The 27088-nt window shown below is 50.3% G+C and overlaps 1 protein-coding gene across 1 annotated transcript; it reads right to left on the bottom strand.

Annotated features, from left to right (window-relative positions):
- On the bottom strand, positions 1-25955 carry LOC120826128 (fidgetin-like). Its single transcript, XM_040188132.2, has 3 exons — positions 25647-25955; positions 24986-25016; positions 1-3114 (listed from the first exon to the last, which is right to left on the bottom strand). The coding sequence occupies exons 2-3, from the start codon at positions 25008-25010 to the stop codon at positions 839-841; spliced, it is 2301 nt and encodes a 766-aa protein (XP_040044066.2). The 5' UTR covers positions 25011-25016; positions 25647-25955; the 3' UTR covers positions 1-838.
- Between the last annotated feature and the right edge of the window lie 1133 nt (positions 25956-27088).

The raw sequence follows: 27088 nt of genomic DNA, 5'->3' as shown, positions 1-27088 counted from the left end.
TCATTTTTTAAAAAGCAATGGAAATAAGCTTCTAGGTTGGTCAAGTAAAAAACAGGCAACTTAAGCACCTGCTGTCAGGAAAATAAATAACTAGTACATTCATTTTCACCTCTTTGCTGTTTATCCTAGCCAGTCGAGGCACAGCTAGCACTGCTTCATCAAACCGAAAATGAGCCAGACCACCTCGGATTCTCCCCCTCCCATCGCTCTGCTTTTTTTTGTCCAGATGTCTTGAGGTCCTGTACAACTCACAAACGCTTTCCTGAGTTTTTGTTTGTCACGTTTGTTTTGCAGACGCGGGGTCAGAAGAGACGAGTGCGGGTCGGCTGCCCAGACTACTGACGCGCCGAAAGACCGCTGCTCCGAGCTGGACCATGAAGAAGTCGACAATGGTGACTGATGATCTCCGTTTTTTTCAGAAGTTTTAAAGCTCTTAATAGTCGTCAGCTCATGCCGTGAATGTAGATTGTGAGGCAAATAAATGGAAAAAAAGAAAAGCACCACTTCAGGCACTTGGATAGCCAACTAAATCTCAAGAACATAACGATATCTATGTACACAGACACTGGGGCGTCTCCTATGGAGCCATCTTTGCTTTGCAATGTGTAAACAACGCCCGGCTGTCTGGGGTGTCGAGCATTCAAATTAAAACTCTTACTCATTAACCGCAAACCTGCCAGTAGTCTTGTCAGACCTGGCGCGTCTAAAAACCCTGCTCGTGAGAACTCAGCTGGGCTCGTGTTGGCCTTCTGTGTACCGTTCCCCCAGCACAATGCTTCTGCCCTGAGGGGAGGAATTGTGGAAGCCTCTTTTCTTCTCAAGGGCGGAATCCATCTCTTCACTGGCTGCAGCCGAACATTTTGTTCCACTCAATGTACGTGTCGATCTCCTTCTGTGATATACTGGCTTGGAATTTACAAAAGACACTCTCAAAGTCCTGGTAGGTGAGGGGCCGGACCTGCCCCCGGGGCATCATACCCGACATGTCCATGCCCTGTGCCGAGACGTGTAACAATCCCACGAGGGCCTCCTGGCAGAGTCTGGCCACGTCCAGGCCGGAGAAACCCTCGGTGCGCTGGACCAGCAGCGCCAGCTCCTCCTCGCTCAGGCAGTACTTGTGCTGGGACTGAGCCAGGAGCTGACCCACGATCTGGTGCCGGGCCCCGCCGTCCGGCAGGGGCACCAGGACCCTTCGGGCAAAGTACCGGCGCAGCCCCTCGTCCATGTCCTGGGGTCTGCTCGTGGAGCACACTACCAACACCTGGTTGCCTCCGTCGTCGCCTGAGCCCATGAGCAGCGAGTCCAGCTGGGCGAGGAGCTCCGCCTTCAGTCGGTGGACGGGGCTCTCCTCGCTGAGGTGCGCCGACAGCAGCATGTCCACCTCGCTGATGAACAGCACTGAGGGCTGCCGGCAGCGCGCCACCAGGAACGACGCACGGAGGATCTTCTCCCCCTCCGCCAGCCACTTGGTGGCCAGCGTGGAGCCGTTGAGCTGGAGGAATGGGGCCCCCAGCTGGCTGGCCAGGCAGCGACCCAGCAACGTCCTGCCGCTGCCCTGGGGGCCAAACAGCAACACGCAGCGCGGGGCTGGTCCCAAACTGCTGAACATGTCCGGGCGCAGGATGGGCCACAGGACCTCCTCCTTTAGGCTGGCCTTGGCCAGTTCAAGGCCGGCAATGTCACTCCAATCCACCGGGGGCCCTTGCTGAACAATTTCAGAGGTGACCATGTCCAGAAGGTGGGGGTCACTGCTTTTTAGCTGCTCCTCAGCGGGCCGGGAGGAGGTGGAAGTGGAAGAGGAGGAGGTGGGCCCCGGCGCCGTGTGGGAGAGGTGGAGACGGTGGTCATCGGCGCCTTGCTCACTGAGGGAGGGGGAAGTAAAGCTGGCGAGGGAATCTGTCGAGCGGGAGCCCCCCAGGGTGGAGGTGACGTAGGCCGGAGGAGTCAGCGGACCGCCTCCTGCTTGGCTGCTGTACTTCCTCTGCTGCTGCTCTGAGGACATCGTGGACTGCTTTTGAGGATTAAAAGGTAAAGAAGACTTTTCAGCACTCCGGTCGAATCCCCCACCCCCAGCGCCGTTGGAGCCGCCGTTGGCGCTGCTGCTGTCAGCTATCCTGTACATGGGGCTCTCGCCAGCGCTCCGGGTCTGGCCGTAGCCAAAGTTACCGTAAGCGGAGTCTAGGTCCCCTTGGCCCGCCATGTAGAAAGCCTTCCTCTTTAGCGTGTTGGAGGAGCTGCTGTTGAGAGGCGTTGGGGCGATTGGGGTCAGGTTGTGGCTCTGGTATGGGTATCCAGGTAAAGCGGAGGAGGGGGGGAGGGGTGTAGGTGCGGCGATGCCTGAGGGGAGGTACGAGGATGGAGGGGGTGCCCCCCCAGGGCTGTAGCCTGGGCCGACTGAGCTCTGGGCCGAGTAGCCCGCCGGGGGGTAATTATAACTAGACAAGTTGGGGGAGCCTCCGTTGTAAGCTGGGACCAGGGTGGGGTGGGAGGACGGCGGAGGGGGCGGCTGCAAGAGCCCGGAGCTGTGCAGCGGGGAGGGGAGCGCCGGGGCTGGAGCGGACTGGGAGCCATAACTGCCGTGCAGGTATGAGCCGCCGTAAGGGGGGGCGTATTCCTGGGAGGCCATGGAGGAGGTGTGGAGGGCGGTGGCGGTGTGGCTCCCGCAGCTGCTGCTGGAGTAGCTGGGTTCGCTCAGGGTGCTGGAGGCCAGGCCCGGGGAGCTGCACATACCGGACACCACCTCCGAGGCCGCCGCCACCCCTCCCTTCCGGATGGACACTCCCTCGGGGATGCAGCTCATGGGGTAGACGCCGTCCTGCCAGGGTTCTGACTCGCCTTTGCGTCCGTTCATCACCCCAGAGGCCTCAGAGTATGAGCCCGGCATCTCCAAAATGCCGGAGTACTTCTCGGCATACTTCTTGAGCAGGTTGGAGGCAGTGAGGGCAGAGATGTCGTCGTTCGCCCAGGCGTACTGGTAGGCGGCCGAGCGCTGCAGGTGGCCGGGCACCGCCCTGTAGGCCTCAGCCTTGTGGGCCGGCGAGCGCGTGGTGGAGGATATGTCGAAGTGCTGTTCGGCCCACTGGCTGTGCTCGGGGGTCCACTGCATCTTTAAGCCTGAGAGGAACACGGAGACAAACACATCGACATGTTGAAGTCATTTTAGCAATGATTAATAATGACAACACCTTTATATTGCCTGGGATGGAGTGTGCTCAATTAAAAAGGTGATAGTCATCTGGAGGCTAGTTTGATGTGGCGCTATTTTTTCCTTTTAAATTTTTTTCTCTAATGTATTTTTTGACAAGATTTGGTGCCGAACCACACATAAGTTGTTCATTTTCTACAGATCTTAAGATCTGGGACAGAGTGGGTGTCGGCAGGTATAGTGAAGCACAGAGGGATTGTGGGATGGCTGGTTGCGACGGCCCTAATGCACCCTGGCCAGACCAATAAGAAGGAGGCATTGAGGGTCACTCTATAATCCTCGGCTCATCTGAGGTGGCTGGAGATGGGTTTGAAAATGCACCACAAAGCAACATGCACATACACACACACACACGCACACATCCACCCCTCTTTTGCTCATGATGCTTTCATCACTCACACACACACACAAACACACACACACACACCTGTCCTCAGACACACAGGCGCTTGGAGGAAAAAAAAAGACCTATGCCTGCACTCAGGCGTGATGGTGTGCACACGCACACACACGCACACACACAGCCTCACGTCCACTAACCCAGACGGACAAACACAGGCGCGCACGCCGGAGCTGCAGCGAGCAATGAATTACAACACATTGTGTCTCAAGCTTAGTTCCTGTCTGCACGGTTCCACCTTGACCTCTCTCTCTCTCTCTCTCTCGACCGCTCTCTTTGCTTCCCGTCTGCCTCTCTTCTTCATGCCTACCTGCCCTCCCCTTGTACCTCTGTTTGCTTCCATTTTCCAAGCCCCCCCCCATCCTAGACCCTTCTTTATTTCTCTTTGCCTCCCTTTTTTCATTCCCTTTTTCTTTGCGTCAGCCCCTCCTCTTATTTACTCCCTGTGTGCTCGCCGTCGCCTCCTCCCCTCCTCCCCTCCTCCCCTCCTCCCTTCCTCGCTCCATCTCATCTCAGACACACACTCACCTGGCTCTCCCCATTTATTGCCTTGGGAGGCTGGAGAGCCACTGTTTCCTTTAATCCCAGCCAATGCCATCTGCAAACACTGACAGCCGCGCAGTGACTCCATCGTTGTCTCACTATCAAAGCCGCGGCGGCATCAAAGGCCGGACGGGGCTTGAATCACAGCCCCCCGACCCCCCTCCCCACTACAATCCCACTTCCGTTTGATTTGACTTAGTGCACACAAATAAAGGATAATGTCGGTGTCATTTAGGCTGCTTCCTCCGACTTATTGACTGTTGGCGGGATGCACGTAGGGACGCGAGCGTGCACAATGAAATCCATTCAGATCCACACACAGAGAACGCAGACACATACACGTTCACCGCTCTGCTGCTCTCTCTTTTTCGTTTGGTAACCACACAGGAGGGAGTGGGATCCTCCAGACTCCCATTCCCTCTCCGATTCTTCTCTCCAGCCACCTCTCAGTGGTCGCTACTGGCTAATTAGCACAATGGCGATCCGCTAATTGTGTTAATTTACAACATTTTAGCCGAGGGGAGTCTAGAAAGCGCTGGCGAGCCCGTCAACCCCCCCCCCCCACGCTCGCCCTACCTCACTTCCCCAGTGTGTTGAGCGGGGGGGACGCTACTCACAAAAGGCTAAGCGGAAGATAGCATTGTATTAGCTGGGAGGCTACTTTACTATTGGGAATCAAATCCCTGGTCTGCACGCACCAGTATGGTGTCATGTGCTTCTTCTTTTTAAAACCCAGAATCAAAGGATGCAAAAAATGGGGTACTTTTTAATTCAATAGTGGCAGTAATAACTGTTGTTTATCCTCTACTACTAAACAAAACACCACCATGAGGCTCATCTTTTACGGCAACAGAGCTACACAATGTCCAAGAGCTTTCAAAGTTGCGGAGGGAGGCCAGGTTGTTTCTCACGTTTGATCCGTGGCCAGGAGCAAAAACGCTCGTTTGGCAGCGCACGTTCCGTAAATTTAATGTTGGCTCATTAATAGATAAAACGTCTCCGAGGCCGGGACCAGGCTCCTCTACGGACGCGTCTTTTTTTGGTCTCCAGTGTCGGGGTCAATCCGTGTGCCTCGTGATTCTGCAGAAACATCCACCTTTGCGAGTCATTTAATGCTGCGGCAAGTAGTCTGCCATTCAGCGATCGAGTTCTATTGACCGCCATTAGCGATCGCGGGTATCCTGACAGCGCCGTCAGGTCTTTCACCTTGTGCCTTTGCTCCGTGCTGTGTAGTTACTGTGCTCCGCCTTTGTGTTGCACATTCTGCCCGGCTTGTTTTTGTTTGTTTTCTGGACTTTCTGGGACCTGCCATTGCACATCGATGCTCTCTTTGTGACAAAGGGTAAGTATAAGTGCAATGGTGCGCGTCATGACACATGGGTCAACATGCGATAAATGGCAATTCATTGCAACATTGTAAGCAAAGTTATATATTTCAATTTTTCCAAAATTGTCAGTTGTTTGTCCCTTGTTTTTGGGAATATTCAAGTGCACCGTACACACAAAATGTACATATTTTACAAAACGATATAACGGACTGACTTAAAATATCGGTATTTTTTGCAACAGCGCAAATGACAAAGCTTTAAGCATTAAATCTGTACCATCGTAGCATTGCTGCCGACTGTCAAAACTAATTTGCCATGCAGTCTTCATCCAAACGAGTCCTGTCAATGCAGAGAACATATTTTTGGGGGGCGAATGTGGCTCAGTGACAGAGCTTAACCCCAGATCTCCGGCGCCCTCGGTGGAGCCGTGGGTGTGAATGTTAGTTAGTGCTGGTGGGCCGTTTGGCGCCTTGCACGGACGCCCTGCCCTCAGTGTATTAATGTGTGTGTGTGTGTGTGTGTGTGTGAGTGTGTAATTTCACAAATCTCTGTAAAAACTGCAGTCCACAGCTTTTTGTTCACAGCGTCACAATCGCTGTTTGTGCTTCATTCTCAGTGCAGGGAGGCGAACAGGAAAAAGGACGGAGATGTGAAGGGAGGATGGAGACAAGAAGGGGGGGGGGCGGCGGCAGGACAAAAAAAACAACAAAAAAAACAAGCTCTTGTGAATCGCACGCACTCTTCTCCCCACATTGCTTGACGCTCCATCAAACTGCGACGTGTCCTCCATTTGAAGAAACATGAATCCTTCTAATTCCGCCATTAATAAAGATAACATATATAAAAGAGTGTGTCAGGCTCCATCGGGGCTTTCATCTCGTCTATAATGAGGTTAATGCGGAGACGCAGTGATTACCCCGGCAATGCAAATGAAGGCCAAATGATAACTTGCACTATTTAAATAAGGTAATAGCGATTACTCTACGTTATTCAAATGAGGAGGGACACTTTGAACCGGGCGCTTTGAACCCGCCGCTCCTGCTCCGAAACATATGAAAGGGAACGGAGGGAGGATTGACTTTGGAATCCGTGTGTATCCTCTAATTCAATGTGATGTAAACCAAGGGCAACGAGCAAAGCAAAGTCACATAATGCGGCGGCGCCGGGGTGGGCGGCGTCGACATGAAAGAGGCGTTTAAAGGTAGCCCCGAAGTCCTTGAAATTCACTGACACAAAAAACGTAGATCAAAATAAACACAAATATCCTTCGTTGTGTTTTCTCATTACAAGGACTCTGAATGCCTTTCCATTTATTTCCAAAAACTTCCAAGGCTCTTTCTTTTGGCGGGAGGAGGTGGTTGGAAGTATGAAAAGAATTCAGAGGAGCCCAATATAACCGGAGCCTTCTCCACTGAACAGGAGAATTATTTATTATAAATAATAATAAAATAAAATAATTATTTCCAGTTTATTTGTCTTGCCTTTTTTTTCGATTAGCTGGGAGGGAAATTCACGACGCATTTGGATGGACAAACTTAAGCGTGAGGGCGACAACAAAAAACAAGCAAACGTTTGTTTGGAATAAAGGAGGCAAAAGAGAGAGAGAGAGAGAGAGAGAGAAAGAGAGAGAGAGAGAGAGAGAGAGAGAGAGAGAGACCAACAGACATTTTCACCACCGTCTGAAAGCCTTCAGCTCCTTTTTTTCCCTCTTCTCTTCCCTCACGTCTTCTTCTTCTCCTCCTCTAGCGTCCGCATAGAGGAGCCTAATCATTCTCATTACACTCTGCGTCCATCTGCATCAACACAGCTGCCTATTACCTCGTGTGTGTGTGTGTGTGTGTGTGTGTGTGTGTGTGTGTGTGCGTGTGTGTGCAGTAAACAGCTCTTTAGAGAGAGCTAATGAGCTCTTTTAAGTCTGTCTGCTGTGTGATTCTGCAAGCGGGGTGTCAGAGCAAACTGCCCATTTCGGGAACGTCATAATTAAGCGAGTGTGCTGGAGGAAAAAGAGATGCTGACACACACACACACACACACACAACCTGAGACAAGACCTAGAAACGCGTGTGCCCTTTTTGTCTTTGTAATACATACAGACACTGAAGATTTAAAAAGAAAAAAAAGATCGGGCCATATTTTTGTATACTTAAAATAAAAAACGTGCGGGAGGAGCGAGCTGAGTGACGGGTGATAACTTCATCAAAGGAGACCCAGTTCTCACACACCACCAGCGAGCGCCTTATCAAATGCACCGGGGGGCATCTTTTAACCTCTCAATCCCTGCACAGAGAAAGAAGAAGCCTGCTCGTAGCTACTGTTCTACGCGTGCGCCGGGCCTTGAGCGAGTGTGTGTGTGTGTGTGTGAGTGTGTGTGTGAAAACCTCCCGACCACCTTGTTAATGAGTCCAGCGCACTGTGACTAAGCCACGGGCCGCGCTGTATTGGCACACGACCTGCAGTGGAGAGTCAAATAGTGTGATTAGGTCCTCCAACAGGCGATTCATTATGAAATTAGCCATTAGCTGGCGTCTTCTTCAGCGGGGAAAACTTTGGAGAAGATCTAATTACAGGTTATTTGTTTGGAATCGGAACATGAAAAAGAGAGAAAACGTGTGAACTAAACGCCCCCCCCCCCCCCCCCCCCCCCTCGTCCGCTCAGCCAGAGCGGGAATCCGGGTCGGCGTCTTTGAAGGCGGCGATTCGAGCTCAGCTGCGATCTCGCCATTACAGCGACTGGAGTCAGCCAGAGGGCCACGGCGACGACGACAACAACAACAACAACAACAACAACAACAGATAAGGGAGCGAGTTCAAAGTCTAGACGGAAAGCAGTGACCGGGGAGAGATGAGCTGTCACTAACTCAAAGACAGTAAGGGGGGGGGGGGGGGGGGGGGTCGCTGTAAAGATGACAGCTCAGAGCTGCGATTTAAGGATATTTGACAAATGACAGCGTCTTTTAAAAAAAGTAAAAAGTAAAAATAAAAACCAAATATTCATTGTGATCTGCGATCTTTGACCTCGTGATAAGTTTTACGACCATCAAAGTCAGACGCCGTCTCCGGGGAGACAAAGACAAATCCGGCTCTGCAAAGTGCTACAAAATATCAGGGCGCGGTTTAATGACGACTCTAAATTTAGCATGCGGGAGAAATCAGGCCTAACTCGCCATAAATCTGGCACTAAATTCCAGAGGCGTGTCACCGTCGCCCCCGCCAGCCGCTATCAGATCTTCCTCGGGAGCTGTATAAATTGACACTATCTAAATTTCCTTTTACTAGACGGACTATTGAATGGGCGGGTTAAACGGGTAGGGCGCCGTTAAACAAATGCTCCGGATCAAGGAAATTGTGCGTGGCTTCTTTTGTCATTCGGGGAGGAAATTGAGAGATATTCGGCCGGGGGGGAGGAGGGAGGGGTGTGTGGGGGGGGTGTGGGGGGGCCTCGGAGCCGGCTAACGCGTGGCATTCATCTATAATGCACTCGGCATGTCCGTCAGCTACTCCATTTCCTGTGACTAGCGCAGCGTGCCTAATCACCGGGCTCCACGCCGACAGGCCACACACACACACACACACACACACACACACACACAGACACACACAGATTGTTATTATCAGGGGAAGGAAACATCTGTAAGGAACTGTGATCGATGTGGATCATATTTTGAAGTTACACTGGAGGATTAACGGGTTTCTGCTGTTCACTAATGGCTCATTTCTGATCTGCGTGACATCAATAAACTGTTTGCTTAACATCAACGCAATAAAGCCGGTAGCAACAACTCACACAACCAGCTGTTATTGTGTTTGTCCAGTGAATCGATGAATAAATAACGAGTGGCCCTCTGACGCAAATTTGGGCTATACAGTAAAACTGTATTGGATTGAATTCTTATGTGATCTATAAAGCAATTAACAAGCACTTTATTAACTTAATAAAGCCATTGTACAATCCCTCTGTAATCTAATTTAAGGTATATAAATTGTTACTTTTGGGCTTAATTAACTTGCTTTTATTTACACAACATTTATTTACTAAATAAAGCTTTTAGAAGCAAGTTAGTGACAATTTATAAACTGCCACTAATTCATAGATTTCATTAAGGTGATACTTTTTCATTCTGGTTTATAAGGCATTAACCAACACGTTAGACCTCAATTATTTTATTCTTGATTAATAGTTTATACATTTTTACTGGTGGTTTTATTAAAATAATAATTATTAATGATAACCTATAAACATAAATTAACATTTTTTTACTTTATTGACCAACTTCATAGATCCATTAGCAACTGCTTGTAAACCTTAATGAGTAATTATTCATCAAGGGTTTACAAGTTAAATTGTTAATAATGACTTTAACAAGTTAATGAATCATGTATTCATTTATGTTAATGATCAATAAACATCAACAAACAATTGACCAACCTCATAAAGCCATTAACAACTTATACAACATGAAGTAATTCTTTATAAAAGGTTAGTTCACTTTAAAAAATTTACTTCATAACAAAAAAAATGTAATCCTAAATTAGGTATGCTTTTATATTAATATTTATTTACTAGCCATGAAAAAGTGAATTAATGAGCATTAAATGAGTTTATTTTAGAGGGATTGAATTACGTCAATATATCCTCATTAACACCTATTTATTTCCCTTTTACATGTTTTTAAATATTAGTAAAGAATGGATCAACTTGATAAAGTAAACTTATCAAAAGTTAATAAATTGTTAGAAATGGCTTTATTGAGATGATAAATCATTAAATAAGTCTATTACTGATCTGCTAAAGCACCGGCGAACACTTTTTCCAATTACACAATTAAAAAAAACATTGTGTAACCGTTTACACGTTTCATATTGTGACGTTGACGTGTAATAAATCATGTAATCCAATTTAAATCCCTGAAGTATCTTCCTGTTGCAGCTTAACGCAGCAACAAAAACTCAACAAGCGAACAAAGGAAGGAAGTCGCCGCGTCCTCCATCACTGGTGTCTGTCAGGTGACATCTACACCCCCCCCCCCCCCCCCCCCCCCCGGGGGGTTAACGTGGGCCTCGCGCCATCGATACCCCTCCGCCGCCCCAGATCCATAGCTGCGGACCACCACCACTTTGTTTACCTGTGTGCTCGGTAATTAAAATAGATCCGTGAGAGGAGGCCTAATCCTTTCAGAAACCACATCGATCGCTGCGCTGCTGGAAAAGCCGCTGGTGTTTGGGGGTATTTGTGCCCCCCGGCCCCCCCTCCTCCACCCCTCCCTCCATCCCCTCCGTCACCGCCCGCCCCCCCTTTCCTCCTCGCTGGAAACTTTGGAAAGTCCTCCATGTGAAGGGCGTCGTTTAGGGGGGAGGCAGGCGGGGTGGAGGGTGGAGGGTGGAGGGGGGGGCTGCAGCAGAGAGGTGGCAGGTGGAGATAATAGAGAGGACGCCTCTAACCTCGTCCAGAGCTGTCTGTCTTCGTAAATAAAATGAGATAATTATTGAGCGAACAACATTACACGCCGACAACGCAGTCTTTCTCCTAACCCCGCCCCCCCCACCACCCCCAGCTGTAAATCTCAACAAACGCGGCGCTTTCGGACATTAAGTGCTCACTAAGCACAGTGGATGCATCATATTTCAAGAGCGGGCGTTGTGTGGGTGACGAGCTGCGGGGAAAATGGAGTGTAATGGTTATCCATTATCTTATACGGCAACGGTGGCAATGATCATTTTCAAGTGACTCATTCCTGGAAGTACCTGTCTATTGGCCACTTCGCCACAAGACTTTGATGGCTAATCCACAACAACTATTCAGAGGTCATTTGCTGCGGCGCCGCCGAGACACTCGGCACAAGAGAAGCGCTCCAACCTCCCTCATTATTCAAATACGATCCTCGGGAAAAAGATCCACATCACAAACAAGCAGCGGCGGGGCGGGCGGGCGGCGGCGCCCAGAGTGGGCGATTACCTACACAGCCACTTTGGTCCAGAGTGGAAACATTAACAATGCATCAACAAATGAATACACCACGACACAAGTAAGAGTTTGAAAAGCGCAACAACACGGGAAAAAAAAGAGAGAGAGATTTGCGGAGGGAATTAAAGATGCTGCAGTGTATTAACGCATCAACGATGTAACCGCAGCATCCGGATAGAAGTGGTGCGAGAGAAGCCCGTAGATGTGTATTATTCAATCAAACTACACTATTGTGCCGAGGCGAGTGTATTTTAAGAAGTGTGTGCGCGATGTTTGTTTGTGTGGTCTGGGCTCCACATGAATGGTTACTTAACACCACACTGATTTCCCCTCAGCAGTTAGAGCGAAAAAAAAACTGCCGAAGCTCAATGATGCATCGCCGTGTTTGTTGCCGCCAGGCTGGTGAGTGTGTGTGTGTGTGTGTGTGTGTGTGTGTGTGTGTGTGTGTGTGTGTGTGAGTGTGTGTGTGTGTTAGCTGGCTCGTAGACACAGCCCAGGAGTGACTGCCGGAGTGTCACCATCTGTGGACGAATGTTTGTCTGTCTGCACCGGGCTGAGGGTGTGTGTGTGTGTGTGTGTGTGTGTGTGTGTGTGTGTGTGTGGGGAGTCAGACAGTAGACTGGACCTCCATAGATGCTACTCAGAACAGCGGCAAGTTCTGACCGCGCTGTGAAAACGGTCGATTTTAACGAGACGAGAACTTCCCGTTAAGGAAGATTTAAAAAGAGAAAAAGTGGCTTATGAATAAAAAATACTAAATTTTACAGCTGTGGAGAGTTTCGAGTGTGCGAAACCTTTGGCAAGCAGGCGAGATTAGAGTTTGGCAGCAGTTGGTGGAGATTAACGCTCGCCGCGAGTGGCGCAAAGACGTGTGTGTGTGTGTGTGCGTGCGTGTGTGTGTGTGTTTGCGGAGGACGTGTGGATTACTGAAGGGGCCCCGGCTGGGATAACCTCTACCCCCCGGCCTGGGTGCTCGCAGGATCCTTCGTGCCGCATGTTCGGAAGTGTCAAATCCCGTGAACTTCTGATAAGATCTGCCGACTCAGACGTTTTTTGGGGACAAGCGAAGACGTGGAAACGACAAAGGAAAAGGTTTGGTGAGACTTCGGGGTTTTATGAAAATCATAAAGCTATTAAAGTAGAGAATAATCGTGCTTACAGTCACACAGTCGGGTACCCGGGACGCCTCCAAGACCCCCGCGGTGTGCCGTTAAATCCACTGTGGCTCGCATTATGCTGCAATTCGCACAGGTTGTCTAAACAGTCAAACAGCAGATCAATACGGCCATCGATCGGTGGCATTGAGACTGAACTGGTTGTGTCTGGGTGTGAGGGGGGGGGGCGGGGGGGGGGGGGGGGGGGTTACAATGCATGGGGACGCTGCCGCCCTGCAGTGGATCTGCTTTGGTTTACGATACGAATGATTTTTGCCTGTATTCAGATCTCTCCTCGCCGCTGCGCTGCGGGGGACACTCGGGCCCTCGGGTCCTCGGGTCCTCGGGACGCCCCCCCCCCCCCCCCCCCCCCCCTCCCACATGGACGGATCCAGGAGCGTCCTGCCAGCAGTTTGCCTCAAAGTGAGTCAGCTGCGGCAGCTGAATATCAAGCCGGCTGCCGTCGCCGCGTCTCCCCTTGCTGGACTGACACAGTCGATAGCGCTGCATTATTCATGGCGTTGGGGGGACGGGGACGGGGGGGGGCGGCGATGAGATGGCCTCTCGCCGAGGGCTGGATTTCAGCCGTCTCTAACTTTTACTCGGGGCTGGTGGACGCGTGACACCTTCAACAACTGCTTATCGTCAGCAAAAATGACAACGCAAGGACCGGGAAAGGGCACGCGACTTAAAAAAGGACGGCGCGGTGAAGAAAAGGGGGAGACGGGGGAGGGGGGGGGGGGGGGGGGGGCGGTTTGCGAATCCAAAGGCAAATTTGTAGGTTTTAAACGAGAACGTGAGTCTGACACGCCGGGTTTGATGGGCCTTGAAAAGGAACGGAGCTAAAATAAGGCCTCGCTCTGACAAGTAAAGTACATATTGTGACTCCGCTGTCAGCTCCTCTTGTTTGCTATCAAGTCAATAAACACGGATCACAAAGTCTACACGAGAACCTCAAGCGTCCTCTGTGCGCTAATAAAAGGGAAACAAATCATAATTTCAAATGTTGCTCGTCGGCGTTTGCTGATTTCCATTACACAGACGAAAGACATCAATTAGCTAAACTGCATCTTAAAAAAATACTAATAATAAAAGAAGAGGGGGGGGGGTTTGGGGGGAAACAACAAAGAAAAAGAAGACAGTTGGAGCAAATCAAACAAGACGCAAAAAGGGAACCAGACGCAATATGAAAAGTGTCAGGCTGCTTGATATCAGATCTCTGGAGGAGAAACGTGACGGGCACCGACGAGCAGAAGGCATCTCAGGAGGATTGGACAGAGGAGAGATTTAATGTGATCATAGGGGACGCTCGTCTTTCAGGCAACGGGGTAATAATGAGCAATCAATAAGGTCCTTAACAGAGTTAGAGCGAGTGGCTGACAGCAGATGCAACAGCCCACGTCTGCTCTCACGTTACCACACCGGGGTCCGCACAGCACGCACCGGCATACGGACCAAGCGCGGCAGGCCGCGGCCTTTGTGTCTTTACCCCCCCCCCCCAACCCCTAACCCCACCCTCCCCCCCAACCATCACCCGCACGCCATCTACCGCACCTTCCTCAGGTGACATCCGCCAGCGCTGTGTCACTGTTGATCGATCAATAGGCGTAATCGCGCTCGCGGGCCGGCGGGGCCGATCTCACGGGCTAACTGATTCAATCGGCGGTACTTGGAGGGTAATAAAAAGAAAAGAGTAAGTAATAATAAGTAATGCAAGTAAATAAAGCACTTTGCAGCGCTGTTCGTAAGGGTCGAGGCTCAAGAGACTGCTTACAATAATGTGTCAGGAGCGTTACTAAGCTAGCTAGCTAGCTAGAAAAAACAAGCTAGCAATGCTACTCGTGTGGAGACCAGAGCCCAATTATTTGGGGGGTAATTTGGAGGCCTTCAGGATTTGGCCACAGAGAGAAAATGCTTTGTGAAGCTTTACTTCCCACAACAACGTTAGATATGGTTTGTGCTAATTTGAATTTTCAGTTCCTTTAAAATTTGTATTTTGTTTTATGCAGCGACAGCCATCTATGGAGTCTTAAACTCTTAAATTCTAAATGATTAGCTGCCAGCACATTTGCCATATGTTAATATTCCGTGTTGGGGGAGAATTGATCTCACATTATATTTTTGTCAGAGTAAGCAAATCAGGGATGTGACTGAGGTTATTTATAATATGACCTAACTGTCCCGAGAAAGGTTCAGATTTATTGTTTTGTCAATAAAAGGAAAATATTTAAAAATGTCCTTCCTCATGTATCGTCCAAAATCAAACAATTCTTAATCGAGCATCAAAGAAGAACAACCAAACCCGTTAGTAGTCACACAAGGAAGGCTGGGAGCTGTTTTTACTCAAATAGTTAGTGATAAATATTTGCTCATCGTCTCGTCATTACAGGTTCAATAAGCAGCATTTCAGACGGCATTTGTGACATTTTTTGCCATATCTCCCCCCCAAAATTGGCTTTTCCTTCACTGCCCCCTGCGTGTACAACCAGAAGCATTCTTCACTGTGGCAGTGGTGCAGTAATATAATGGGCAGCAACTATCTGGTCCTTCTAGGAGAGCATCCGTCCTCAAAGTCCCAGACAAAAGAAAATAGGTATTTAATACGTCTCTCCTTGTCCCCGGCACCCTGACAGGGACCTGGGTAACGGCGTGGATCTGCGTCTGCGGCTCAATGTCCTTTCACATTTTTCCAGAGCGATATTTCTCGGCCACAGTTGGAACCCTCCCGCCCGTGTTTTCACTCTTACTAAATAAATAATTACATACTTTATTACAGTGTGGCGCGGCTCCGACCCCGAGGTGCGACGCAGCATCTCTACCCGTTTGTCAGCCGGACAAGAAACACAATGCAGCGTCTTCAACGGACGATCGATGATGGAGTCTTTGGGGAAACCGGAACATGCACACGTATGCCGCTTTCCTCGTACGCGTCTCATATCCACCGCACATTTATTCAGGATTAAAAGTTGAAAATGAAAATGGAGAGAGAGAGATAAACATCCTGTGGGAAAGGAGACAGGAATCTGATCAGGCAGAGAGGCGTGAGGGGGAAAGGGTTTGATTCAGCGGGGAGAAAGAAGGCCGCGCAGTATTTATCCAAGAGATGAGCCGTGACATAAGATAAGGAGCGACTCCGCTGTCCTTTTGGAAACGGGGAATGTCTCCGCTGAGGTCCCCGGAGGGAGATGAGTCTAGAAGTGGACACTACAGCCGGGGATTTGGGCCATATTTTCATGTTTCTGAAGGTGTCACGACGCGTTCGTTTCACTGTGCTACTCATATTGAGACGCGCAGCTAACGGTAACCCTGCGGTACTTTGAAATAACGCCGCAAACGTAAATCTTTCTGCCACATGTTGATCCCCGACCCCCCCCCCCCCCCCCCCCTCCATCCCGGATTGCGGCCACAGCGCCGGCGCTCATCAGCTTGGTCGCCAGGCTGAAGCTTTTTGGGTGGGGGGGGGGGCCTCTTATCTTATACGGCGTGCAGGAAATGAGACGCGATGCCGCCGGGCAACACTCGCCCGCCGAGACGCGGCGGCCCGATTAGCATACTGTAGCACGCGACAAAAAGTGGGGGAGGATTGAATCACTGCGTTGCACAATCAGAGTCATTAGTCGCGTCCACATAAGGAAACCAGAAGAGAGGACGGCGGCGCGAGGGAGCAAGAGACAAAAAACTTCTGTCCGCCCCGGGGGGCACATCTGCGTTTTTCTAATCATGCGTGTGTGTGTTTTCTGATTCAGCCAACCTCATATTACCGTACTTGTTTGCTGCCTGTGTCTGAAAATGGAAAGAAGAAGAAAAAAGAGGAGGGGTGACGGGGGGGGGGGGGGGGAGAAGAAAGAGGAGATAGAAGCAGGAGATAGAAACAAAGACGTACAGGGAGAGAGACACGCAGTGAGAGATGCTGGGATGCTGATGTGTGTACTGCATCCCAGGGGATCACTTACTCTGTATAGACACAGTACTGGTGCACAGCAAGGGTTCATTGGCCGAAATCTCTCCTCTGTACACACACACACACACACAATCACTCCGAGCAATATTCCTGTAAGCACTCGTCCGCTGAGAATAACTGCATTGACTGAAGTGGAGTCAATGTAAGAGGACGGCGGAGTGAGGAAGCAGCAGGGGGAGGAGTGTCCACCTGGCCGGCGTCCAGGGGAATTAAACAGTTGTTTACGGCTCTCGGCGCCGTGTTAGCCTAATGGCACGGACACGAAGCCGATTGATTTGTGGACCAATAGACCTGTCCCACAGCACAGGCAGATTACCTAGATCACTGGCTCGGCATCGAGCAGACATCGCCTCTCGCTCGCACCCCAAAGCGGTGGAATGTGAACACGGTTTAGCGCGTGTCTGCGTGGGCGCGCTCGCATACGCGTGTACACGTGTCCCCGTGTCCCTCGGATTAGCGTGGGGTCATAAAGTCTTAAGATTCTGCCTCTCAAATAAGATCCATCCAAGATCCATCAATCATCGACAACTGTTGAGCTAGCGGAGCGGCGCTAGCCAACGGCCTGAAATTAGCGTGAGCGTTCTACACTAGAAGTCAGGAGTTTGTATTTTGTTGTTATATGAGCACACATCTTTAGAATAGTGATTATATATTAACAACAGCGTTTGAATCCTAATCATTTTTTCATTTCAAACTGATTCAACACATCGAATCCTTTGTTTTAACTGTTGTCTGAATTGGCCCATAATAGCAAACGTGTCGTACTTCGTCCACCTCAAAAACACGTTTCCTCTGCTCACCTTGATTGTAAATGTGGAATGGGAAGGATCCAGAAGGATCTAGTTAGCTGCACGATAGATGCACATTCGTGGCGTTAACGCGGCACGCTGTTCTAAATTGAATTTCACACCCAACAACAACAACAAAAACGCTTGCTGCGGGACGACGAGAGACCACACACACTTGAAACTACAGTTGTCCGAGTGTCCGGCGAGGAGTGTGAATAATCCCACATTCTCCACAGTTTTCACTCATGTGTCCCACTTGATAAGCATGAAAATCCATTTATCTACAAAGGAATTGTGCGCTCCATATTGGACAATGTCCCTTTCATGGTCCCCTTGCAGGCGCTTTTTTTTAAAAAAAAATTCTCTTCGTCCACAAAGCCACCCAACTGACTCCCCCGCGCATGTAATACGCCACGTTCAATTGATATGGACACATCAAGGGACATATTGCAGCGCTTTCCTTTCGCCGCGCATCAAGAGAAGTGGGGCCGCTTCACAGAAAGCAGCAATGTGCTTCGAAACATAAAAGAACAATGCAAAAAAAAAAAAAAAAAAACAGAAAGGAAAATAAACAAAGTGGCTCGGACACGAGCGCCGTGCACGGATGGCCGCATGGAGAACAGCTGGTTAACCTGTCCCTCCCCTCCCCCTCCCCTGCGGAGCGCCGTTCTGCAGGCCGCGGCGTGCAGCGCGGCGGCCCTCATCCAGGCCTCGGACGAGGGCGCCGCTCTCAGATTACCGATTAGAAGGTGGGATTATACATGCGATCCGGCCCGACTGATGCGCCGCGCCCGCTCAGCTCTGGGCGTAGTCAAGCGTTGCCTCCTGGATTACGCACTCGGGGGGAAATGTTTAAAAGGGAAGAAAACGACTCTCCTGGAGATTGTTATTGAAGCACTTTGCTCACCGGTCGATGTTATTCATTGCACATCGAATCCATATTTGTGTAAATGAGGTGCACAGAGCTTTACGACACAAGGCAGACACACACAGAAACACACAAAAAAAAAACTCTGAGACGGGGCTATTAACCATGATGCTACGTCTTAACCACCCTCTGGCTAATGCGGCTAATGAATGAGTGAGCGCTAGCGGGCTAACGGCTCTAATTCTCCTTCACAGGCTATCATGTTGCAGCCCAGAGACGGATCGATACCATTTGCTCAACACACAGGAGGCCCGGGAATCTATAAAAGGGCTTTTATTGAGTAATTAAACACCCATTACTGTCCCGCGCAGCCAAACAATAAATTTGATCAGCCTCTCAGGCGCGGATCCAGCCGTGATTAATACTCAGTGCATGCATGACATAAAAGGCCGCGGTGACATTTTGCTAAGTCCCGTCTCAGACCCTCTGACAGGAGGGGGGAGGGTTCGACCGCTTCAAGGTTGTTTGGCGAGGTCGGGCTCAAAAGGGGGCCCGGCGTGCATGCATGTCCGACCCGGCTAGTCTCGGATCCGGTCACACACGGGTCCACGTGGCAGGCAGGAGGCCCCAAACTGCTCAGACCCGAGTGGTGTTTGGGTTTGCACTTTGGACTATGTTGTTGCGAGCAATAAGTGTGTACATTGAATATATATTTAAAGAGAAACAGGAATTCAGAGGTTCGAACCTTGGTAAGAAGTCATGCATTATGAAAAGTAGCGTTTGAATGAGGACAAATCAAAGAGGAAGATGAAAAACATTCTGACAAATACTCTTCTTCTTGCGCTACAAACCGACATAAATCCCACGTTCCCGGCAGAGCAAGAACACTATCATGTCACATTGGACTCTACTGACCACCCCTTTCACAAACTGAATACCCCCCCCCCCCCCTCCACATTTCCCATCGTCCCTTTTCCACACTCGCACATTTACAAAAAAAAAATGCCACAATCCCATCCTTGTTGGAGAATATTTAGCGTTGTTGAGCCAACAATATGGCATCTGGGTGATTCTCCAAAATATGAATGGCCCATTCACGGGGGCTCAATGGAGTCGCTTGGCAGCCGCCCGGCTTCCCCTCCCTCCTCTGCGCTCAAAACAATATTCCGCGCAGCGGTCTTGGCACTTTTCCCCGAAATCAACAAAAGAGGAACTGGAGGCTGTCCCTGAAACCCCTCGAAAGCATTAAGCCTCTGTGAGATGCGGAGTACTTGGCACAAGCAAAGCGATTTAACGACAATGGGAAAATCATACAGTGCTTTGTGAGATTTAGGGGATACAATACCACTGCGTTTCCAAAGCACACATTAGAAAGCATGTCATCGGGACCCCCTGGGGGGATTTGAGCAGCCTAGAGGGGCCGTGTAGTGAAGAGGATAAATATATGTTACCGGGCGCGAAGATGGGAGCGCTGCCAGCGCCTCCTTTCCCTCACACAACATACTGTGGATTACGAGTGTGTGGAATACATTAACGGAATAATCTTCTGAACACGCAAACTAACCCCCGCAAACTGAACCCATTTGGCTTGTTAAGCTTATACATCGCAACACTTCCAAAATCAATTTGCGCCTGTTTAACAGAGCTCAAGAGGTGCGGCCGACGAGCGATTCTCGTCTTCCAAAAAAGAAAATAAAAAAAGTACCCCCCGAAAAAAAGAGACCCCCGCCATTAAAAAAAAAGCAGAAGAGAGAGAAAAAAGGAGTTGTTATAAATGTGCGGCGCTTGCAGCCATGCTGACCTCGGAGCACTAAACAAAACCAACAACGGACGAGCAGACACCCACTCAAAAGTCAATAGCATGCGCGCCTCCTCTTCCTCTCGTATGGTTAATGCATGATGCCAGGTAGGGGAGACAGACGGAGAGTAGGATCTCATTATACGCTGCGTGCTATCATTAGCCGTCTACCACATGTGTCCATCCCGCCAACAACAGGCAACATCCTAATGCTCTCGCTTCCAGTAGGCGGGAAGAAGAGGGGGGGGGGGCTGTTGGTCCGCACGCACACATACGATCACAAGGCACAAGGAAAGCAACACAACCCCCCCCCCCTCTGCAGGCCGTGGAATTGGAATGCAATTTTTGAGTTTTTTTCTCAAAGTTCTTTCTCTAATGGGAGGATTTTTCTTTTTTTTTTCTCTGCCTGACGTGATCCCGAACTCTTCGGTTAGGCCGGGCGCAACAAGGCCGACTCTGTGCTCCGTGGATCTGTTCGGGATCGTTAGGCTAAAGCCGAGACGAGTGGTCGATCAGAAGTCTTCATTTCAGCGATCGACCAATACGTTCATCAAGCGACGCAGAGTCAGATCCGGGCTTCTCGAGGTCCGCTGCTCCTCCACGCTTTGGACGATCGGGTACTACGGACGACCTTTGGGTCCTTACTGCTAGTCGGACAGAGCTCAATACGTCCCCTTGATTCAAGGCGTCGCCAAGAGGGACGCAAATCAGACCAGAGCCGAGGACGGTACGGCTGACAGATCCCTTCAGGCATTCGTCAGGCAAAAATAGCGGGAGAAATGGTGATGATCTGGCCGGTCAAATGGGAACATTTGCCGCTTAATGTCGCTAACAATAGCTTTGGTGACACAAAACGAGACGTTTCAAGACGTCACGTTGGCCTTTACAGAGCTTTGATTGGTATTTTTTGTCCACTTTTTCTTTTTTTTTTGTCAGTACACCGACAGAAGAAAGAGACAGAATTGTTGATAATCAATAACGCCTGTAAAATTACCGACAATAGCCGCGCCAAAGCTGCGTAGCAACGGCGGTGTTTGTTTCGCGTCCGTCTCCCAGAGGCTGCGGACGGCTTTGGGACGCTGTGCCACACGCCCAGCCACTCAACATCCTTTGTGTCCATCGCCTGGCAGCTCGCCAAGCCTCAGAGCGCGCGCACACACGCACACACACACACACACACACACACACACACACACACACACACACACACGCACACGCCGGCTCTCCCTCGCCCCCAACGAGGCATTGTTCATTGACGCTCACGCACACCTTTACCGCCTCGCAGACCAGGGGAAAAAAAAAGAAGTGCCCGGCTCACTCGCCGCCAGCGCACGACCGCCTCGCTAATCAAGACGTTTAAGCAAGCAGGGCTGCAGACGGGAGGTGAAGCGGGAGGGAGGTGGGGGTGGGTTTGGGGTTTGGGGTTTGCGGGGGGGGGGGCAGCAGACGGCCACGCTCTTGCCGGGCCCGTTAACAAAAAAAAATGTATTTCTGATCATCCAGCAGCGGTGGGCGGAGATCGCAGTCAGATCCCTCTTCTGCTCCTGGCTGTCATTTTTTTTTTTTTTTGGCCCTTGTAGGGAAAAAAAAAAAGGCTCTCGTCGGCGTCCTCCACCGCCGGGGCCAAATGAGCGGCGAGCTCCTCCGCATATCAATGCACAATTTAACTTAAGACTTCCACGGCAATAACCTAATTAGAGACGCTGCCTTCTTATTTGACGGGACAATGTAAAGGATAAGCCGCACGCCGCCATGTCTGTTGAGGTCTAATGGCGCGGAATATCCCAAAGTGGAAGTTAGAGGGTTTTTTTTTTTTTTAATAAGTCCTTAGCATATTTAACGCTTCCACATGCTGAATGTTTTAATATCTGCCGGAGAATCCGAGCCATGGGTGGTGGAGATTGCCGGTAAAGAGTAAAGGAAGGTGAACGGGGGTCTGCTTAAAATTCAGGAGAGGGGGCAGCGGATTGCAAAGAAGGTACAGGAGAGGGAGAGGAGAATAAAAAAAATCTGCAGCTTTGATTTGATTAAAACGTATGAAAAAGCGACGCATTACATAAACCGGAGAAACTTCAAACATTCGGGTGGATTCCGAGTTCAAACAGAGTGAGATAATGCTTTTAATGCTGGAATTAACATGGAAATGAATTTAGCTTGAGAGTCTGTCTCTCTCTCAAAGAAAATGTGAGGGCAAAAAGTCTGGAGATTTGGCCTAAAACGGATCTCAGATCCGTTCCGGCTGCAGCGGTTCGGGGGTGTTCGTCTTTTTAAAAAACTTTCATCGCGTTTCAGCAGACAAACTTTCCCAATTCACCCGTTGAGAGACACCAAACACCCGACACGAGCATTCTCCCTGATCCAGGAATGACTTCATTCAGTCCGTCAGTGGTCTGGACCCCCCCGCGCCCCCCCCCCCCTATCTGTAGATAATAACCTGTCATCAATGGGAGGAAGACGGGAGGAGTGTAATTTGTGTGTGAGGGTGCTTTTGAGAAAAGAAACAACTGTCAGTCACAGCGACACTAAACCCCCAAATCCCTGTTTGATGCAGCCAATGTACCAACGGGGGGGGGGGAGGGGGGGGAGACGGGGGGACTTGTGGCCGTCCAGAGAAACCTTTTTTCCGTGGGGCAAGCGGTGCCACAGCTGCCCCCCTCCCTCTCCAGAAGGAGGAGCTTGGAACCCGGAGGGGGAGGTGGGGAGGGGGGGAGGGGGGGGGAGGCAGTCAGCAAGCTTGCGCGTGGGGGGTGTTCGTGGGGGGGGGGGGGATGCACAAAGACTCACGCTCTCCGGTTGGCTGACACGCCGCCCGGACAGCGCTGCCTTCTGGGACGGATGGAGCGACGAGAGGAGGAGGAGGAGATAAGTGGACAAAGAGTGAAGTGGATGAGGGAGCGAAGAAGACAAGAGGGGCTTGACGCACTGTCGAGCAAACGTGGGGGGAAAGAAGAAGAAGGGGGGAGGGGGGGGGGGAGAAGAGAGTGAAACAGACAGGCAGGTCCGAGAGGGATTTGTTCTATTTGCATGTGCCGGGGCTCCCATGGGGGGTCCCGGGCTCCGGCTTCTGCACAAAAGATAACACTTAACATATTTGCTGGAAGATGACAAGCCGGGCTGGATCTCTCGTTTGAGGAGGGGGCCCCTTTGTCAGGCGGAGGAGGGCCGCTGATGTGGACGCAGCGGAGGCGAACACATGCCTCAGAGTGTGTGTGTGTGTGTGTGCGTCCGTGTGTTTAAAAAAAAGGCACAATATCCCCCCCACGTCCCCCTTTTTCATCTGGCCACACTTTTAATGGTAAACATTACAGGTTTCATAAGAAGTGTCGGTGTCATTTATTTGCGCGGCCCCACAGGGGGAGGGGGGGGGGTCGCTCGGCCACCCTCGTCTCTCTCTCTGTTCATTTTAAAAGGGGGGGGGGGGGGGGCATGTTTAGATAAATAAAGGGTTGCCTGTTTGTAGAGCACTTTCTTCCATTGCTATTATCTCTCCTCTCTCTGTCCCTATTAGCTGTATCTGGGGGGGTTGGTGGGGGGGGGGCGATACGTTATGTGTATAATGAGGGGGATTATTGCTGCTGTCATCGCAACACGGGCGCACGCGGCGGATGCAGAGGGACAGATCTTAAGCCGGGAGACTGTAAGCAAACAAATAAGACTTTAGAGGAATAAACAGGCCGCTGAGTCGCTACATTATTTACATTACACACACACACACACACACACACACATTTCAAAACTCAAGCACCGCATCGCCCCCCCCCCCCATATGTTCCTCTATAGGATGATAACAGCAAACAACTGAATCCCTCCGACAAAGAGCCACGTTCACACGGCGGAGAGCAGTCCAACGTCAGCCGTTTGTGCACAAACTGCGATGAAGGAAATGGTGTGTTTGAGGCATGAACAGGTGCACACCTGTGTGTGTGTGTGTGTGTGTGTGTGTGTGTGTGTGTGTGTGTGCGCGCAACACCTGAGGTCCAAGCGGACGCATTAACATTGTCGTTAAAGTGAAAGTTTGACAGCGCAGACACACACAAACGCCACGGGCAGTCGCCACGAACGCACACACACACACACACAAGGAGGAAACGGGACGTAATGTGGAGTGTGTGACTGTGTGTGTGTGTGTGTGTGTGTGTGAAAGTTCAAAGGGGAAAGGTTGAGTCCTTACTAATAACTGCTACAAAAACAATTGTGTGCAATTGTGGAAGCTCGACCCCCCGATTATTTACACAACGATCCGTCACATCCGGCTATTTATTTTTTTCTTCTCCTTTCCAACAATCCACTATTGTCCTTTTGTGAACATAAGACACATTTACAGCACTCGTACATCTCAAATGAATCTTCTTTAGATCGATTGTTTTTTTTATAAATCTGAAATTTCAACGATTACGATGTCATATTTTTCCCAGCCTGATATTGTTTATTCCTATTGTTGTTGTTGGTGACACCTTCACGGCAATGAAGTGTGTACACAACAAGCTCTATAAAATGCAGCGTGACACAGACTGTGAATGAATAACTTTTAAGAGATGAGTGAGTTCCATTCCATAACTAGTAAGTTTTAATACCCAAAATCCAGACGTCGTGTCGTGCGAATGACACAAAAATGATAATCTCACTCTTCTGCAGGTGTGACTATCGGAAAAAAAAAGTTTGACAACTATAGTCGCCGGCGGTAACGCGTGGAATAAATAATCAAATGAAGCCAGGTGATGACATTTTAAATGCAGACCAGATATATTAACAAGGTAAAGTATTGAGGCTGTGTGAATAATATTAAATATAGAATAAATGTCATTTTAGAGAGACCCGTTAAAAAAAGAATAAAGCTGACAGCGTAAATATGCAAACACAATGATATCAGCACCAGTCAAATACATTCGTAAAGTAAATACTAAAAATAGTAGAAAACACATCCATCCATCACACGGTAATAGAGTACACGACAGTAACACTACGAAGTGTAACGTACCATAGACGCTGCTGCTGCTGATCATCTCGTGCTGGAAGAGGAGACGAGAGCATCGGAATTAAAATTTGTGAAGAAACAAAAAAAAGAAAAACACCAAAAATCCCCTTTAACCAAGAAACAGAAACATGACAAACACTGATAATTATTCTTTTTTCTTTCTCGGTCTCGTTTCTATTTCTTCGCTGCTCGTGTTTCCAGCCGCGCGCGACGTGGGCCCTTCTAGAACTGGCGCGAGCGACTCGGCAGCGGAGAGGCGTCTAACCTACATGCATCTCATTAGGGGGGGGGGGGGGGGGGCAGAGGAGTGAGGGGGGGGATCAACCGGTGCACCTCACCGCTTGTTTGGAGTTCAATCAGCTGATTACGCCCTAAAACGTCTCAGGAACGCGCGCGCTGCGGCGATTCTGCACCCGCAACTTGTTGTAAACCCTCCGCGTGAGCGCAAGTTGTATTTCTTATTCTCTTTTGGGGGGGGGGGGGGGGGAGTAGGGGGAGTAGGGGGGGGGGGGGGGTACCGCGCTGCACACACACACAGGAACAAGCGACCTACGCTGCGGGATTTGCGATCATTCAAACGCCGCGGCGCGTTGGAGGTTTAAGAAAGAAGAAAAGCGGTCGTCTCCTCTCCTCCCTCCTCCCTCCTCTCTCCTCGCCTCCTTACCTTACCCTGGCGACAGGTCGACACTTCACGCCGGAGAGGGGGGGGGGGGGTGCTGGGGGAGTGTGGGAGGGAGGGAAAGGGGGGGGTTTAGGGTCGCATCGATCCGGCGAAAGGGTCCGCTGCTGCTGATGAACGGAGGTTTTTTTTGGGGGGGGGGTCGGGGACGTGGACTGGGGGGGGGGGGGTTTCAGCCGAGGGTTAAGCCGGGTAGCGGGCGAGCTGAAGGCGTCCCAAGTGAGCGCAGGAAGCACTGACCACAGCCATGTTGGAATCTCACCAGCCCCGAACAGCTGCTCCTCAGACTGACCAGTGCGCTCCCCACTGCGCATGCGCGCAAAGTGCAGAAGAGGAGGAGAGGTGGGTGCGTGCGTGCGCGCGCGCGCGTGCGCGTGTGTGTTTCTTGAGAAAAATTCCAATTACTGCCCATAAGGTTTATTACGGGCATCCGGTGCGTGCGGCAAAGTGGTGAAAATGGGGATTCCGAATGGTGGGGGAGACAAACCGGGGAGTAGAAGCTAAAAGGCTGAACTGAGGAGCTGCTGCACTTCTGGCAAATTATTAACACGTTGAAGGTGAGACTTGATTTATTACATTTTACACACCAACTTTAAAAGCATTTGGAATTAATTGATTAATAATAGTTTAAAACCAAAGCCTGTTTTCAGAACAACTGGTTTAGCGGCCCAGAGATTATAAAGTAATAATACGCTTCGTACGGCTGGTAAGAGGCTCCCAGGAGCCCCCGGGCCGCAGTTTGCTGTAAGCACGGGGAGGTGTGTGGAGGGGGGGGGGCACCTCCACATCTGCCCAAAATCTGACCGCGAAACGCACCCGCCGCGTTCGCGCGCTTCCTTGTGATAATTATAGCAGCTATATGGAATTAGCAATTGGAAGCCCTAATTAGAATGAAAATGTCCCAGTTAGCCAGTTATCAGAGGGGCGGCGGGGGAGACATCAAAGACCGTCAGCCCGTTGTTCCTCGACGCACACGTGGGTTGATGCCCTCAACCCCAAAAAACTCCATAAAATGGGGGGAGGTGGGTGGGGGGGGGGGTTCAAAATTGGAGTGAAAAGTCACTCGCTCCTCTAAAAGGTCGGCTCGGCGGCCCCCCGCGGTCGCACAGCGCATCTGTTTGCTTCCCTCCACACCTGCCAACGAACCCCCATCATCGGGAGCTGCAGACGTGTACACCACACATGGACACCCATGCGACTGTAAATGCACACAATGTGGGGGGGGGGGTCATAGTCACATGATCAGCTAAATTTCAACTCCAGTGCCTGCAGGACGTCCGTGTCGGCCGCGTCGCTTCCACCTCGTTCAGCCCTTCACACGCACTCAACAATATCCCCTCACGTGTTCTTCATTAAATCACTGCGCTGTAATTGATACGCTCTTTAACACGAGGCAAAAACAAAAGCGTTTTCTTCCCTTTTTTTTT

This window comes from Gasterosteus aculeatus, chromosome 1, assembly GCF_964276395.1.
Source record: "Gasterosteus aculeatus chromosome 1, fGasAcu3.hap1.1, whole genome shotgun sequence".
NCBI lineage: Eukaryota > Metazoa > Chordata > Actinopteri > Perciformes > Gasterosteidae > Gasterosteus > Gasterosteus aculeatus.
This window is presented reverse-complemented; position numbering and strand designations above follow the sequence as displayed.